The sequence below is a fragment of the Musa acuminata genome, chromosome BXJ2-4 (genome assembly GCF_036884655.1).
Source record: "Musa acuminata AAA Group cultivar baxijiao chromosome BXJ2-4, Cavendish_Baxijiao_AAA, whole genome shotgun sequence".
NCBI classification, from domain to species: Eukaryota; Viridiplantae; Streptophyta; class Magnoliopsida; order Zingiberales; family Musaceae; genus Musa; species Musa acuminata.
Window position 1 is genome coordinate 35,382,129 of NC_088341.1, and position 15,975 is coordinate 35,398,103.

General features: G+C 38.5%; 1 protein-coding gene and 1 long non-coding RNA gene across 14 annotated transcripts; one reads left to right on the top strand and one right to left on the bottom strand.

Moving 5' to 3' along the window:
- Window positions 1-1,261: 1,261 nt before the first annotated feature.
- Window positions 1,262-9,361, bottom strand: LOC103982030 (uncharacterized). Of its 11 annotated transcripts, none has more exons than XR_010486171.1 (5): window positions 9,172-9,361; window positions 8,907-9,086; window positions 8,743-8,783; window positions 3,264-8,652; window positions 1,262-1,860 (listed from the first exon to the last, which is right to left on the bottom strand). It is a non-coding gene; the product is annotated as an uncharacterized LOC103982030 (long non-coding RNA). The 11 variants fall into 11 exon arrangements; XR_010486170.1 differs by having other exon boundaries at window positions 3,264-3,420; window positions 3,533-3,633; window positions 3,888-9,086; XR_010486165.1 differs by having other exon boundaries at window positions 3,264-3,420; window positions 3,533-3,633; window positions 3,724-9,086.
- Window positions 9,362-10,025: 664 nt separating this feature from the next.
- On the top strand, window positions 10,026-14,830 carry LOC103982038 (ubiquitin-conjugating enzyme E2 22). Of its 3 annotated transcripts, XM_018822723.2 has the most exons (8): window positions 10,072-10,184; window positions 11,961-12,024; window positions 12,857-12,986; window positions 13,096-13,240; window positions 13,327-13,404; window positions 13,492-13,604; window positions 13,939-14,042; window positions 14,281-14,830. In XM_018822723.2, exons 3-8 carry the CDS (start codon window positions 12,984-12,986, stop codon window positions 14,594-14,596), a joined length of 759 nt encoding a protein of 252 aa, XP_018678268.2. In that variant the 5' UTR covers window positions 10,072-10,184; window positions 11,961-12,024; window positions 12,857-12,983; the 3' UTR covers window positions 14,597-14,830. The 3 variants fall into 3 exon arrangements, with proteins under 3 accessions (XP_009397106.2, XP_018678268.2, XP_064961228.1); XM_009398831.3 differs by lacking the exon at window positions 11,961-12,024 and having other exon boundaries at window positions 10,026-10,184; XM_065105156.1 differs by lacking the exon at window positions 11,961-12,024 and having other exon boundaries at window positions 10,137-10,288.
- The last annotated feature ends 1,145 nt before the right edge of the window (window positions 14,831-15,975 follow it).

Sequence of the window (15,975 nt, forward strand, 5' to 3'; positions counted from 1 at the left end):
TCAAGGATAGGTGACGAGACGCCGGGAACAGTGGGTGCAGGAGTACTTCGTCGTGGTCTTGAGGCACACGGGAAGGCAGCAAAGCCGCAGCGACTTCTCCACGTCCGTCGCCATCACGACGCCGCCGCAGTAGGGGCAGCTCCCCGGCGCCTTGTGGGTCCCCAGCGCCTTCTCCTCCTCCCCGCACCCGAACACCAAGCACATCTCTCTTCCTCCCTCTTCTTCTCCTTCGGCTCGCTGCTGCTGTTGTGTTCTTCGGTTTGCCCATAAATAGAGGAGTACTCACCGTTGCTGTCACATACGATTCGCGTGCACAAAATCCATGTCCTTTTCATGTAAGATTAACTATCATTCTGAGGGTTGTTCTTCGTTATCATCATCATCATCATCATCATATATAGGTATATATATTATATATAATTTAGTGGGGTGACTCTTGTGCTCTATCCAATGTAAAGACACTTTAGGCGGACCATTTTCTAGCTAGACACTGTGATAGCCTTCGTCGGTAATCATGTATCTGGTGCAAAAGCCTTCCGCATTGAACAAAGCACCGAAAAGGTTAGAACATAGCAATGACATGTTCACGTCGGAGAGAAGCTTTCACTGGCTTGACGTGCTGGTCTCTGTCACACCACCTTTCGTTTCAAGGGTTTCCAACTTTATCATTGTTTTGGTCAACGTACAGTCTTATTATATTTATTTTGATACCTACTTATTCTAGACAAAGTCGCATCGGCATATTTGATAGGGTATATTCAATCATAATCACGTCCAAATTGACGTGGAGCCTCACGTGACACAAGCACGTTGATATAACACCTCGGACCCTCATGAGATAACGGACCATACTCGTATTGTTCGGGGTCGTACGAGACAACATCGTATAGTATAGAACCATCCAAAAACGTGTGAAACGTCACCGCACGACACAAAACTGTATAAGTCAACCGTTTGAAGCCTCGACAGTTATTAATGGATCGTGTACGATTGACTCTCAATCGTAAATATATAGACCGACCCCTTGACCAACGTTAGGAGATGAACCTCAGGCACTAAAAACATCATCAATTCCTCATACTGACTTGAGCTTCAAAGGGATTGAAGCGAGAATCCCTCTTCTGACTAGCCCAACATGTTCCCACCCGACCTAGCACCGACCTGCTCGCTTCAAGAAAAGAAAACACGTGGGCGACCTTGTGTTCTCGATATCGATCGGAGCCGTGATACCTCCCCCACGGCTTGAAGTTGCACAATAATATTCGTGTAAGAGAACACGTTGCAAGTTATGCATCAAATGTGTCTGCTTGCATTGGAATTATACAGAGATTAGGATTATACGCATTCTAATATGGACCATCATTCATCGACGCATTCCCTTTCGGTAGATGCAGCAGTCCAAATACTGGATCAGAGACCTGCCTCGCACGTGGGAGGTAAGATCCACTTACGACCGTACGTAGTAGCAGTCATGTTGCGCCCATCACGTGACGCCAACACGCCACCTACTCCCACGGCCGCCGTCGGTTTCACGCGAGGTAGCCGTATCGCGAGCAGCAGCAGGTTGGTGGTGGGCTTGCCCGAGGAGGCCGACGACGGACCGCATCTCGGCTCACGTGACTCCGACGCGTCACTTGCTCCTGTCCGTGTTTCCACGGAAGGGCGGACGAGCCGCCGTACCTGCTCCGCTGCAGCCGTCCGTACGCCTGACGCCATCGTGGTGGTGGTGGAGGAGGAGGTCCCCCCAAGGCGTGCCAACTGCAGGCCCTGACACACCCGACTCGGGTGCAGCGCCCAAGTGCTGGCCACGCCCATTTTAGCCTCGCACGTGTGGACCGCGTCGTTGGAGGTCACAGCGTCCTGCAATTGTAGCATCATAGAGTGATACCATGACTAGAAATATGTATGTTCCAACTGATTAAAACAAAACAAAATCAGCCTGCTTGGAATGAGTCATGGGTTGCAGAAGAAAAATCAATAATATGGTTGTCAAGGTTGCAGATGATAGAACATGATGTGCACAACTCAGTAGAAATTCCTCGGTGAGTAAAGCCCCACATGGTGTTATGTGGTTTCTTCAAAGAACCTACAGATCTTTTGTGTTACCCATGTACAACTCTACACTCATCCACCAAGGGTTGGATGCTCCCAAAAAGTCTGGATAGAGTTAGGCCAATCATCAAGAGGTGGGTGAATAGTTCCTGGTGGATGGAGGGGGTTTCATCTGGACATGCTACTGCTTCCACTATTTCAAATTGCAACTTACCAGCTTATACAATAAAATGATATATACAATTGAATCTTTCAAAAAAACCAAAAGATAATAGAAAAGAGAAGCATAATAAAAATGAGAAGCAACCAAATGTTTGGTGGTCTATGTGACAATGTGTATTAAGGACCATGAAAAGCACAGTTATAAGCTCAAGTTAGGTCTCAGGCGAGGCCATGCTTACTCTCAAAAATAGTCAGATTTTTACCTCATCAGCTGAAACACTACACTACAGGTCTTACTATGTTTCAACCATTTCGGCCAAAGTTAATAATAGCTGACTGGTTTAAACATTTGCCCAACCCTTTAATAAATGGGGAAATTAGCAAGCAAGATATGCAAACAGCTTCGTCTAACATGCATGCCAACATTGGCATACATCTCCAAACCCCATTTTCACCTATATGATTCATATTTTTTCCAAAAATCCAAGGAAAATAAAAAAGTTCATCAAGGCTTCCTTGAGCTTTTCCTACATCTCATCATAACTGTCTTCAAGAAGTCCCAAAATAGACCCACTTGTGATTGTGTACACACATCTGGTACAAATGCACAAAAAATTAGCTCGAGTTCTGGACAAGGCATCATATTGAACCCTCCAATGAGCTACAGAACTTGTGCTAACTACATAAGCTAAGTGGGTCAAATGAACATATAACACCACCACTCTCTTTTTCTCATATTTTTCTCAAATCTATCAAATCCTTGTATACCCCGGTATCGTTGGCACAATTTATTTATTTATACCTATAGGAGTCATGTTATAATTCCTTAAAACAACATATCATAATATATCATTCGATATTATTTTCTGTAGCATATAATGCATAAAAAAAGAAAAATTTCTTCAACCAAAATTATAGAAAGTATACAAATCATCGAATCATGTGCTATAAACAAGATGATATCAAAAATAAAACAACAATTAAAGCTTAGCGCACATGCACCAAAGGAAATCTTCAATCAGGTTAATGAACAAAAGAAAACAACTCACCTCTCTCTAGCCTTCTCAAATTCATCTTTTAGACCCATTACGTATAGTGCATGGAGAGAGTCCACAAGGGTTGCTCCAAGACCACAAAAACTATTCACACCACTCTTTGATTGCGACCGGTCATAGAGGGAAAGACATCACGTAATTACAATTGAATCTTAAGATTGAAAAGCCAAGAAAAGAAGTTAGTTCATAAATAAAAATGAAACTATAGCCTTGAGAGGCTATTGTATTCAAAACAAACCAGAAAGAAGCGTAGTCGCCTTAACCTTTTCTCTGCGTTGATTGTTAACAAGATCAAATTCATCGATAAGTTTGTCATTTGTACCAGAGGAAACTTCGCCCCGCATGACCACCACCCCTCTACTTTCTGTAGCCACAGGGAAACATCAGTAGAGCAACCTTCAAACATCACTAAACTAAAGGAACGATAGACGAATACATAAACATTGAATTTTACATGATCGTGCAATCGGTCCTCTTAAATCTTGAAATGTGTTTCTGGTAGAGGAGTTCACACATTGCAAAGGAGCCACTTTATCAATTTATTGAACTGAAATCATGCCTTTTGCATCCCCAAATAACATGTTCTCCAATTTTCAAGACGATGGTTGCAATGCTTACCAGAAAAGTTAAGGGGCTCTCCAGTTCCAACCAACATAGAAGAAATGATGGCTCCACAGACAGACCATTCTTGTTCCAGCCTTTTTTTTTTTTGTTCTCATTAAAGGTAAAGAAATCTGGTGTGTAGGTTTTTATAGGCAAGCATGTTGGAATTTTAAGGGTCACACATGTATAATTAAATGTGTTAAGCCATTATTTTGATTAGCCAAAATTAAAGTGATCCAATTAAAGGAAAGTTATTTGGCTAAGGGACATAATTGTTATGAAAATTAATTGTGTGGATACCATCATGTTCCTAACTTAATGACGAGATAAGTTAGGAATATGAAACTCTTGAGGCATAATTGCAGATTCATCAATTATGAATACAATCATAATTGTAGATTCATCAGTTATGACTATAAATAAGGTTATGGTCCCCGGTTGCAGTATCGAATGAAGTTTCTCTTCACCCGTCAAGGAGAAATCTAAAGTTCAAAAGGTACTCTGCAATTGGAAGACCAAATCACCAATCAATTCAGAAAATACTCTAATGGATTCATCAGGTACGCTTCCGTGTTAATATGTTTATCAATTATTGTAGGATTTCATACATATTATAGTAGATTAAATAAGTTTTATGGAAACATTCTTAATCCATTATTTTGGATCTATTCGGTTTTGATTCTATAAAACAATTATTTGATCCATATTTGATATGTTAAAAAGAACCCCAACAAATGGTATCAGAGCCATCCTACAATGATTGATGAACATTTAAGCTTATTTTCTCATATATTTTAATGATGTTTTCATCAATATTTTGAAGTGATTTGGTTCTATTATCGTTGGAAAAGATGATAGTTTTATGTAATCATGCTATTTTGAAGTGATTTGGTTCTATCGTTGGAAAAGATTATGGTTTTATGTAATCATGCTACAGCATGCTTCACATTCAATTCAATGCCTTTTTCTGATATGATATCAGTTTAATTTTGGATTATCTTTTCCACTTCGTGTCTTTTCCTATTCATCAATATGCAAAAAATTCATTTTTGCACTACAAGGAATAAATTTTCCAAATTCTTTTTGGATTTTATCTAATTAATATGAATTTAATTAATTAGATATTGTTGCAATATTATGTTGGTTTAATAATATTGTTGCAATATTATGTTGGATTAAACATAGTATTGGTTCTATAAAGTTGTTTGTTGACATAAATTGAATGATTTACATGTTTTAAATATTTTAGTCAACAAATTAAGATCAAGCCAATTTGACTAATATGGTCTAAATTCAATTAGTGATTGTTTAATATTAGATTGAGTAATTTAATATATGAAGTCGCCAAAGTGACCTCTCATATATAACATTTCTCATGAAAATATTAAATGTAGTGCGTATTTACATCCATGCGGTAATTATCCGGCCCAAAGGAAGGTTAATGACTGGCAGGATTTTATACATACTTATAATGGTAAATACGTGATAATTATAAAGTGATACATGTAAATGATAAATCAATCCAAAGATGGGTTTTTCATTTGACATGCCTTATTATCAGTATTTGATCATTACAACAAGACTACCACTAGCAATTAATATTGAAATCCAAAGACAAGATATTAATGTTGCACTTGGTATCTTGAGATGGGTTAAATCATTATTTAAATTTACTTAAGTTTATGGTAATAAATATGAGCATAATTTCTGATTATCTGTTGTTCTCTTATTTAGGTTCTCTTATAAAATTATCTGCTAACCTCAATTCAGTACTGGTTTTAAACGAAACCAACTTTAAGGGCAAGAAAAGAAAATACAAATATGGAAAGAATGTGGCTGATAAGGACCCAGTACAGAAGAAACAAAATAATGATGATACTTGTTTCTTCTGCAAGAAATCTGGGCATTTAAAGAAGGACTGTGCTAAATATCATACTTGGCATGCTAAAAAGGGAATATTCCTTACTTTGGTTTGTTCAGAAATCAATTTAACTTCAGTACCTAGAAACATTTGGTGGTTAGACTCCAGTGCAACAACTAACATCAGTGTATCAATGCAAGGTTGCCTAAGCTACCGAAGGCCTAATAATGCTGAGAGAAGCATTTATGTGGGGGACGGAAAATCGGTAGATGTGGAAGCTATAGGCACATTTAGATTGTTATTGTGTACTGGATATTATTTGAATTTAAAAGACACTTTTGTTATACCGTTGGTTAGACGAAACTTAATTTCTGTTTCTTATTTGGACAAATCTGGTTATTCTTGTTCATTTAGAAACAATCAGTTTACTTTGTCTTTAAATTCAAATATGATTGGAACTGGTTCACTTATGACTTATGACAATCTATATTTACTTGATACTATAGCATCCTATCATGAAACCTTGAATGCGGAATTGCGAGGTACTAAATGTAAAATTGAAAATTCTGGTATATTATGGCATAAACGTTTGGGTCATATCTCTAGAAATAGAGTTGAAAGACTTGTGTCAGATGGGATTCTTGATCCCATTGACTTATCAGGTCTAGATGTTTGTGTTGAATGCATTAAAGGTAAACAAACCAAACCTAAGAGATCAGGTGCATATAGAGCTACGGACGTCTTAGAATTGATACATACAGATATTTGTGGACCATTTCCTACACCTTCATGGAATGGTCAACAATACTTCATATCATTCATAGACGATTACTCTAGATATGGATACATGTATCTAATACATGAAAAACCTCAATCAGTATCCTAAAAGAAATTTGGAAACTTAAGAAATGCATAAGATTCCCCATGCATCAACTGTAGGAAGTCTAATATATGCACAGATTTGTATGTATCCGGATATAGCGTACATTGTTGGAGTGTTAGGTAGATACTTAAGCAATCCTGGAATGGATCACTGGAAGGTAGCTAAAAGAGTCATGAGATATTTAAAGAGGACAAAAGATCATATGCTCACATATAGGAGATCAGACCATTTGGAGATCATTGGGTATTCTGACTCCGATTTTGTTGGATGCCAAGACAGTAGAAAATTCACTTCGGGCTACATTTATATGTTGGCTGGTGGGGCGATTTCTTGGCGTAGTGCCAAGCAATCTCTTATTGCTTCTTCCACTATGGCAGCGGAATTTGTAGCATGTTTTGAGGCATCCAACCATGGAATTTGGCTGAGAAATTTTGTCACAGAGCTGCAAATAGTATAAGGGATTGAAAGACCACTAAAGATATACTATGACAATAAATCAGGTGTTTTATACTCTAATAACAATAGGAGCTCGACTAAGTCAAAGCACATTGACATCAAGTTCCTAGTTGTGAAAGAAAAGGTACAAAGTAAATAAATTTCTATAGAACACTTAGGAACAAACTTTATGGCAGATCCTCTCACAAAAGATGTACCACTCAAGGTTTTTCATGAGCATACTGCTCATATGGGTATATCAGAATTTGAGGAAACTTCAGTTTAGTGGGAGCCTGTCATATGTTTGTTGTATGTTCTATGCCAGATACTGTATTTGTACAGACATTTTCTGATCAGAAATAAAGCTTCAGTTTATTATACTTTGTACATTATGGCTATTAAAGTTATTAATGATCTCATAAAGATAAAGTTGGACCAGTTGAAAATTGACATGTACAGATCACATTCATGTAATTTTCATGCTACACATTTCATAATTGATCTATGTCATTTGGTTATGTTAATATTAGTGATCATTGATGGGTTTAGCTATGATTGATATAGCGAAAATCGCTTTGGTCCTATATTAATATGGTCAATGGACGAGATTGTTTTGTATGTCCTGTTTAATAATGGCAACAGTTTTGAGCTCATAAAGTATAACACATTTATAAGGATACATATGTGACTCAGTGGGAGATTGTTGGAATTTTAAGGGTCACACATGTATAATTAAATGTGTTAAGCCATTATTTTGATTAGCCAAAATTAAAGTGATCCAATTAAAGTAAAGTTATTTGGCTAAGGGACATAATTGTTATGAAAATTAATTGTGTGGATACCATCATGTTCCTAACTTAATGACGAGATAAGTTAGGAATATGAAACTCTTGAGGCATAATTGCAGATTCATCAATTATGAATACAATCATAATTGTAGATTCATCAGTTATGACTATAAATAAGGTTATGGTCCCCGGTTGCAGTATCGAATGAAGTTTCTCTTCACCCGTCAAGGAGAAATCTAAAGTTCAAAAGGTACTCTGCAATTGGAAGACCAAATCACCAATCAATTCAGAAAATACTCTAATGGATTCATCAGGTACGCTTCCGTGTTAATATGTTTATCAATTATTGTAGGATTTCATACATATTATAGTGGATTAAATAAGTTTTATGGAAACATTCTTAATCCATTATTTTGGATCTATTCGGTTTTGATTCTATAAAACAATTATTTGATCCATATTTGATATGTTAAAAAGAACCCCAACATAGTGCATGGAGAGAGTCCACAAGGGTTGCTCCAAGACCACAAAAACTATTCACACCACTCTTTGATTGCGACCGGTCATAGAGGGAAAGACATCACGTAATTACAATTGAATCTTAAGATTGAAAAGCCAAGAAAAGAAGTTAGTTCATAAATAAAAATGAAACTATAGCCTTGAGAGGCTATTGTATTCAAAACAAACCAGAAAGAAGCGTAGTCGCCTTAACCTTTTCTCTGCGTTGATTGTTAACAAGATCAAATTCATCGATAAGTTTGTCATTTGTACCAGAGGAAACTTCGCCCCGCATGACCACCACCCCTCTACTTTCTGTAGCCACAGGGAAACATCAGTAGAGCAACCTTCAAACATCACTAAACTAAAGGAACGATAGACGAATACATAAACATTGAATTTTACATGATCGTGCAATCGGTCCTCTTAAATCTTGAAATGTGTTTCTGGTAGAGGAGTTCACACATTGCAAAGGAGCCACTTTATCAATTTATTGAACTGAAATCATGCCTTTTGCATCCCCAAATAACATGTTCTCCAATTTTCAAGACGATGGTTGCAATGCTTACCAGAAAAGTTAAGGGGCTCTCCAGTTCCAACCAACATAGAAGAAATGATGGCTCCACAGATAGACCGTTCTTGTTCCAGCCTTTTTCTTCTTTTTTTTCTCATTAAAGGTAAAGAAATCTGGTGTGTAGGTTTTTATAGGCAAGCAATATAAGATGATCCAATTACCGAGAACTTCAAATCTAGCCAACGATCAAAATCAAGCAAAGACAAAAATTAGGGAAGGAAGAATCATACGAGAGGAACGAAGGATGGGGCGTCCCTCACCTCATGCTCCCGGATTAGGTAGGGAAGGCCAATCCCAGATGGCAATAACGAAGATGACGAAGACGAAGGCGAGCCGCATCGGGTGCCTAAGGTAGTAGGCGGAGTGGAGGTACCGGTGGCAGCTCGAGGAGGAGGACCTCCGAGCCATCGTATCGTCCGGAGACGAGAACCCTGATTCCGGTCGTTGCAAGCGTCGGATTCGCCCTTATATTTTTCCTTTTTTTATATTAAATAAATTTTCATTAAACTAAGCAAATAAAAATCATGAATATCTAATATCATTAAAAAGTGAAGACTATTAACACTCTCCCGTTAGAAAATAATTTATTTCTCTAAACTATCGCTTTGATAAAAAAAAAAATAATGATTTTATTTATCAATGATATTCACATAAAATAATTTTTTATCGATCGTAATTGACTCATTATTAATGATATAAGATAAATATTTACTGAATATTAATACATGAAATGCATCATGAACATATATGATGACTCCTTAACTAACCTTAACCTTACTTATTAAGCCTGAAGTCTAAATATTCTATTAGTATATCATCAAATCCTTATGCGTGCGAGCCGAAGTGTGCTTCCACGACAAGGGTCGACGAACCCGGTTCATTCGAGCAGACCGGGCCGCGGAATTCCGACACCAAGCGGTTCCCACGGCCCACTCCAGGGACTTATGAAGTTACCATATAGCCCTTCGGTTCGACGAAGAAATGGGCATGGGACATCGCTCGTCTCTGCCCGTAAAGCCAACTTACAAAAGTATTCATGGTCGGTGGATGACTCATAGAAGAAGATATGGTAATTGGACGAAATTGCTAAGGGTAATATTGACATATGGGGATGTCCACATCCCCTGCTCGACGCGAGCAGGCGCACCCGAGAGGAAGTCACGTCCCCTCTCTCTCTCTCTCTCTGTCTGTCTCTCTCTCTCTGATGTTCCTCTCCGACCGCATTCGATCTCGCTTTACCGACCCGAAAGATCTTCGATTCCAAATTGTTCGGGTGAGTTCCCCTTCTCTCCAAATGTCGCTCTTCGCTTCTTTGATGGATCAGAGTTTCTGATGTCTTCTGGGGAATCGATTTCTGGTGGTTCTTTCATTTCCTAGGTGATTTCGGAGATTCTTTGTCGTGATTTCCTATTATTGTGTTTTAGATTGTGTTTTGTCTGAAGATCATGTGTTTTTGGTTTTTCGTTGAAAGCCGGCAGCTTCGTCTGGGTTTTGTGGAAGGAACGATTTCTTAACTAGGGATCCGAATTTTCACCTACACGGGTTCTCTTGAGATTTGATTCATTTTGTTTATTCTAAGTCTTCTGCAAGATCTGGATCACTGTTCGGCCGTGCAAGATGAGACCTTTTGTGCCTTTTGATTCGGTTTCCTTTGGTTGCTACATGATCGAACTAGCTAGGGTTTTTCTTTTGGGTTTCTTTACTTTCCTCGGAATAGGTTGATTTGGGGGATTTGTAAGATTATTTCTGCCAGACATGGATTTATGAGCTGGAGGATTTAGTTGTTTTTTAGGGCAATCATTTGAGAGTGTCAATAAACTGTGTGAGGTTAGATAGGGTCATTAGGCAGTGCATTGACAGGCTGTGTTCGTAACAGAAATGTACTACGAAGGAAGGAATACCTCGATCATTTGCTTTGTTATACATCGATTTTGAGATGGCATACGAGTTACCTATCAAGTTTCTTAGACTCGGTTACGTTAGTTGGATGGCTGTTGCAAAGAAGCACTTTGCGCTTTGGTATAAATAATTGATCTGCAGCTTATTGCTGAATTCATGGTAGTATGGCTTGTTTGGTATGCCACAATAAATTGGCAATATGCCACAATAATCTTTCCATCCTCTGATGGTTCCTCTAAAGTTGATACCTGTAGTCCTGTGAGAGCCAAAAGCAGTAATTTTCAGAGACAAATCGATTTTGATACTCTTGCATTGCACAGGTGATCACTGTCTTGTGCATTCATTGACAAGCTAAGAGTGGTAATGTGTTGCCATCTGAAGCTGGATTTGTTGTAAGTTATTCTAGGTCTCACCTGGTACTCTATTGGTAGTTAGCACCTACTGTTGATCCACTAGTTTTCTCAGTTTCCTATTAGGTTGAGAGAAGTTAACATATGCACATATTTTGACTCGAGGAAGGAAGAAGTTTGTGGATGGAAAGATAGAATAGGAAAGTTTTAAGAATAATTTATTTACACCAACATTTTTATTATCTGGCTACTTTCTTCGAATGAAATCAAGGATGACAAAAGGACCATGTGGTGTCAATCATGTTGAACGGATTTACATTTATCTTGGCAAATCTATTCATGAGTTGATATCAACTTTCATTGATATTACTTGTTAGCATGTCTATGACCTTTTTTCAGAAAATTTTTACATCAACTGGAAATTCATTTATAATTATTGCAGGTGTAGATCAATAGTAAAAATTTTATTCTACACAGTGGCTATGATCTGAAAACATCATTTGATGACTTCAAACTCTCTTGAAGGTCATTGGTACCTATTCCATATAAAGTTATGAGAAGTTCTATATTTTGTCTCAGGACATAATATAATAGTAAAGTATATCTGCTGGTATATACTCTGAATGATGGAGGTGAGAGAACATTGCCAAAGCAATGGCACTGAAGGGTCAGAACGTTAGCAAACAATGATACACTTCTAACATACACAATGATGTTTTTCTGATATTTATTTGAATTTTGAAGATCCATGAACTTAACCTATGTATAATTTGGATATAACAATGGATGATTTCTTGTAGCAAAGAGAAGCAGTTGAAACCTATGTGTGCTCTAGACTGATCACATTGCATAGTGCATACCTATGTAAGTTTAGCACATCAAATTATCTACTTTACAAGCATTTTTCCCTGTTACCTTTCATCTTATAACGGTCAAATTTTGTGTGGGCACATTACTTCTCATACACTAGCTTATATTATTTTGTTGCAAGGCTGTTGTACATTCCTGTTAACTCTCATCCTATGTGAGTTGCAAGGTTGTTGTCTTCTGCATATACTATCTGCTTGTGTAAGTCAAACATTCTGGTGTTTTGCATTTGGCAATGTGTCTTTTCACCATACGATATTATAATACTGTATACCTATTACACACAAGAGTACATGGTAGAGACTGGCTTCTCTTCTGTTCTGGTCAACTCTTGACTTCTTTTGAAAATAATATGAATTGCCAAGCTTAATTATGATGGTCAACTTTTGGGGATGGTGAAATGGGAAGTTGATAGGTATCTGTTAGCTGTGGGAGCCTGGATTTTAATCTCAGTATCTTGTTAGGTGTTAGTATTATAAGCATGAGTGACTTTGTGACTAATAAAGACATCACCAGAGAGTATTCCTTGATGTATCAACTCCAATAGTGGAGCTTTAGTTCTTCCTTTTCTTTAAAACTGTGGTGTTATTCTTACTTTAGATCATGTAAATAGATTGCCTTCTTGTTAGGAAATTAAGTGTAGATTTTAGCACTCGTAAGCAATTCTTAATTCTCAGTCTCACTTCTTTCAGTTGAGTATCATACTAATTATTATCTGTGACCTTTTTAGCACAAATTCATTGTGAGATTCTAACTGCCACTGCTTTATGATTCACAAGCACCTAAGTTATCCTTTTTCAAAAAACCAACTCCTATACCATTTCTGCAGATCAGCTGCAGCAATCGGTGACAATCCCTGTAGTCTGAGCTGCACCCAAGCATAGTGGATACAGCAACCCGATCTACATTTTGTGTTGAAGGTCGAAGGAACACTCTTTGCGGTCACTTTTCCAACAATGGTGAGTGTAATTTTGAAAATTTTGAATTTAAGAATCTATCTGGGCCAGTTGCTTAGAATAGCTGGTGAAGTTTTCTCCACGATACTAATTTGTTTGCTATCTTAAGCAGGCAACCAATGAGAACCTTTCACCAAATGTCATCAAGCAACTTGCTAAGGAATTGAAGAATTTAGACGAAACACCTCCTGATGGCATTAAAGTGATTGTTAACGACGATGACTTTTCTATTATATTTGCTGATATTGAGGGTCCTGGTACGTGACTGAGTAGAGATATCTTTCCATTTACCTTTTGGCATGGAAATTAACAATCCACAAGTTTGTGCTACACAAACCTGCAGCTGGAACTCCATATGAGAATGGTGTATTTCGCATGAAGCTTTTACTGTCTCATGACTTCCCCCAGTCTCCTCCAAAAGGTGTTGTATTGATATTGTATGCTAATGCTAGCAAGTCATGCTGTTATTTATAATTTGACAAGGATCAAGTTTTCCATTATTTCGCAGGCTACTTCTTGACCAAAATATTTCATCCAAACATTGCAACGAATGGTGAAATTTGTGTCAACACACTCAAAAAGGATTGGAATCCAAGCCTTGGATTAAGACATGTGTTGCTTGTAAGTTCCAAGTGTTCCTGATCCACCTTCATGTTCTGTCAATCACTATTGTTACTCAACCAATTCTAGGTATGGTAATGAGCTGTAGCCATTAGGGAAACATTACTTTGGAATTGTCAATTCCCACTTTGATATGTTCTTTTAAAGGGATCTTTGTTGGAAAATTCATCCTGAGTCTTGACTATGTTGGTGTTACCATAATATATTATCTAAATCAGAATTTGTTTAATGGTCAGCTGTTTTGCTCTTGTACTAACTCGAGAGATCCCACAAGTACAAAGTTTGCAGCTTCTTTTTATGTCACTAATGTGGTCCATGTTGTTGCTTCCAACAGGTTGTCAGATGCTTGCTCATTGAGCCATTCCCAGAATCTGCACTAAATGAGCAAGCTGGTAAAATGTTGCTTGAAAACTACGAGGAGTATGCTAGGCATGCAAGGTTTGCTCCTGCTCTCTCTCTCTCTCTCTCTCTCACACACACACACATACACACGCCCTTGCACATGCATACACACATTTTGCTTTTACTACCAAAGAGCCAGTAGACCAAGAAAACTCTCTATTCGGTTGGTAGAGATGTCCATATTTTACAACATTAGCCTATTCACTTTGGGTTGATCTGGATAACTGCTATGGGTGGACAGGCTCATGGTGAGTTTTATGATGCATCTCTGCAGGTTATATACAGGGATACATGCTCTTAAACCTAAGTCGAATGTTAAGACGGGGGCAATCTGTGAGTCCACCACAGCTTTAAATGTGGATCAAAGAATTACAGAATCCACTGGGAAAGAACCCTTGCTTACCACTCCATTATCTACTTCTTCCAAAGGACCAGTGACAAATGCACAAGATCAGAATGCCAGTATTGCCCCTCTAGTGGAGCCTGTTGTTGGAGCATCAGCAATTCAAAAGAAGGAAGGACTTGCTGTAAAAGCTCAGGTAGATAAGAAGAAGATTGATGCTAGGAAGAAGAGCTTGAAAAGACTATAGATATATCTTATATTAGGATGTCGGGTGCAGTAACTAGTCAAGCTATCTACTAGATGTGCTTAGCAATTGGAATAATCTTAACAGCAAGCAAACTGGGGTAGAAAGGACATCTCTACGAATTGTATATCTTAGTCTCATTCTTTGTACATTGTTTATGCAAGCAACGTTATTCTGACTGAAGAATGTTGGTCCTTCTGGGCTATAAAGTATCTCACTTGCTGTGTACTTGCATTATCCTAGAACTCCTTTTGTTCTACTAAGCTGATAGCCTAAGTGACTTGTCTGCTTTGTTGCTCTCTTTAACACGAGGATCATTCCGTCTTTTACCTTGAGGCAGTGTTACTCTAAAATCAATGCTTTTGAAATGCATATGAAGTTTTTTTCTGGTTGATTTATGTGATTGTACATTTTATTTTTGTACCTAATCTTTTCTTGCTCTTCTCCTTTGTGTGACATTTGTTTGCGGCAATCAAAAGCAGGAAACCTCATGCATCTTGTTGGAAATAGACCGACTGTTGAAGTTGATGTCAAATTGTTCTTGTGCTCAACTTTTTTTGGTTCGCCAAACAAAGAAAAGAAGATTCGATCGTAGCTTCTGTACATCCTCTAGTTGGCTCTCGAAAGCTGCCAGAATATTGATCTGTCTCAATATTCCCACTCCACTAGTAACATAACTCTCCAGACAGAGTCCATCAAAGAGCTTGCTGATTTCATCTCCCGGTTGCATTATTGTATCTTTGCTGATCTCATCCGCTGCTTGACCTCACATCTGAAGCTTTCAACAACGAGTGGTTCTTCCTGTGACACAGCTTGAAGGCCAGCAATTTAACGTGCGATGCACGTTTATATCGAAGACCCAGTGTTTGTGGCGAAGCACATGAGAGCTGAGACGAGCGAGTCCATGGCTGAGCATGGTCTTCGGTGGCACTCCTCAGTGCCTCAATCTGGTCTCATATCATATGCACCGGTTAGGAAAACTCCGCCATGGTCCACAACATCTTTCCAGATGTAAGGTCAATCGAGCTCTTGGCCATGCTTTCCACGCCCTGTTTTGTGGTCCGTCTTCCTCGCTTGAAATCTGTGGTAGCTCCATCCTTTGGTGAGTCCACAATTTGGATCTCAGGTGGAGCCAGAAACTCCGCAATCTCATACTGTAGTAGCCAAGCCAGTAGGTGAAGGAACACGTCGTTGGGTCCCCAAATCTAATGCATGCACCGGTGACGGTGTTCGTTTCCCCGTGACTTCATTGAATCAGATCCATGCAATTACCATGTCCCCAGCGCTCCTCTCTCTCTTTCGTGCGCACACGTGGCTGGGAGTTGTGGCGTCCCTGTCCGGCGACGACGACGTCATTGCGCCGCACAACGAGTGGCTGTGAT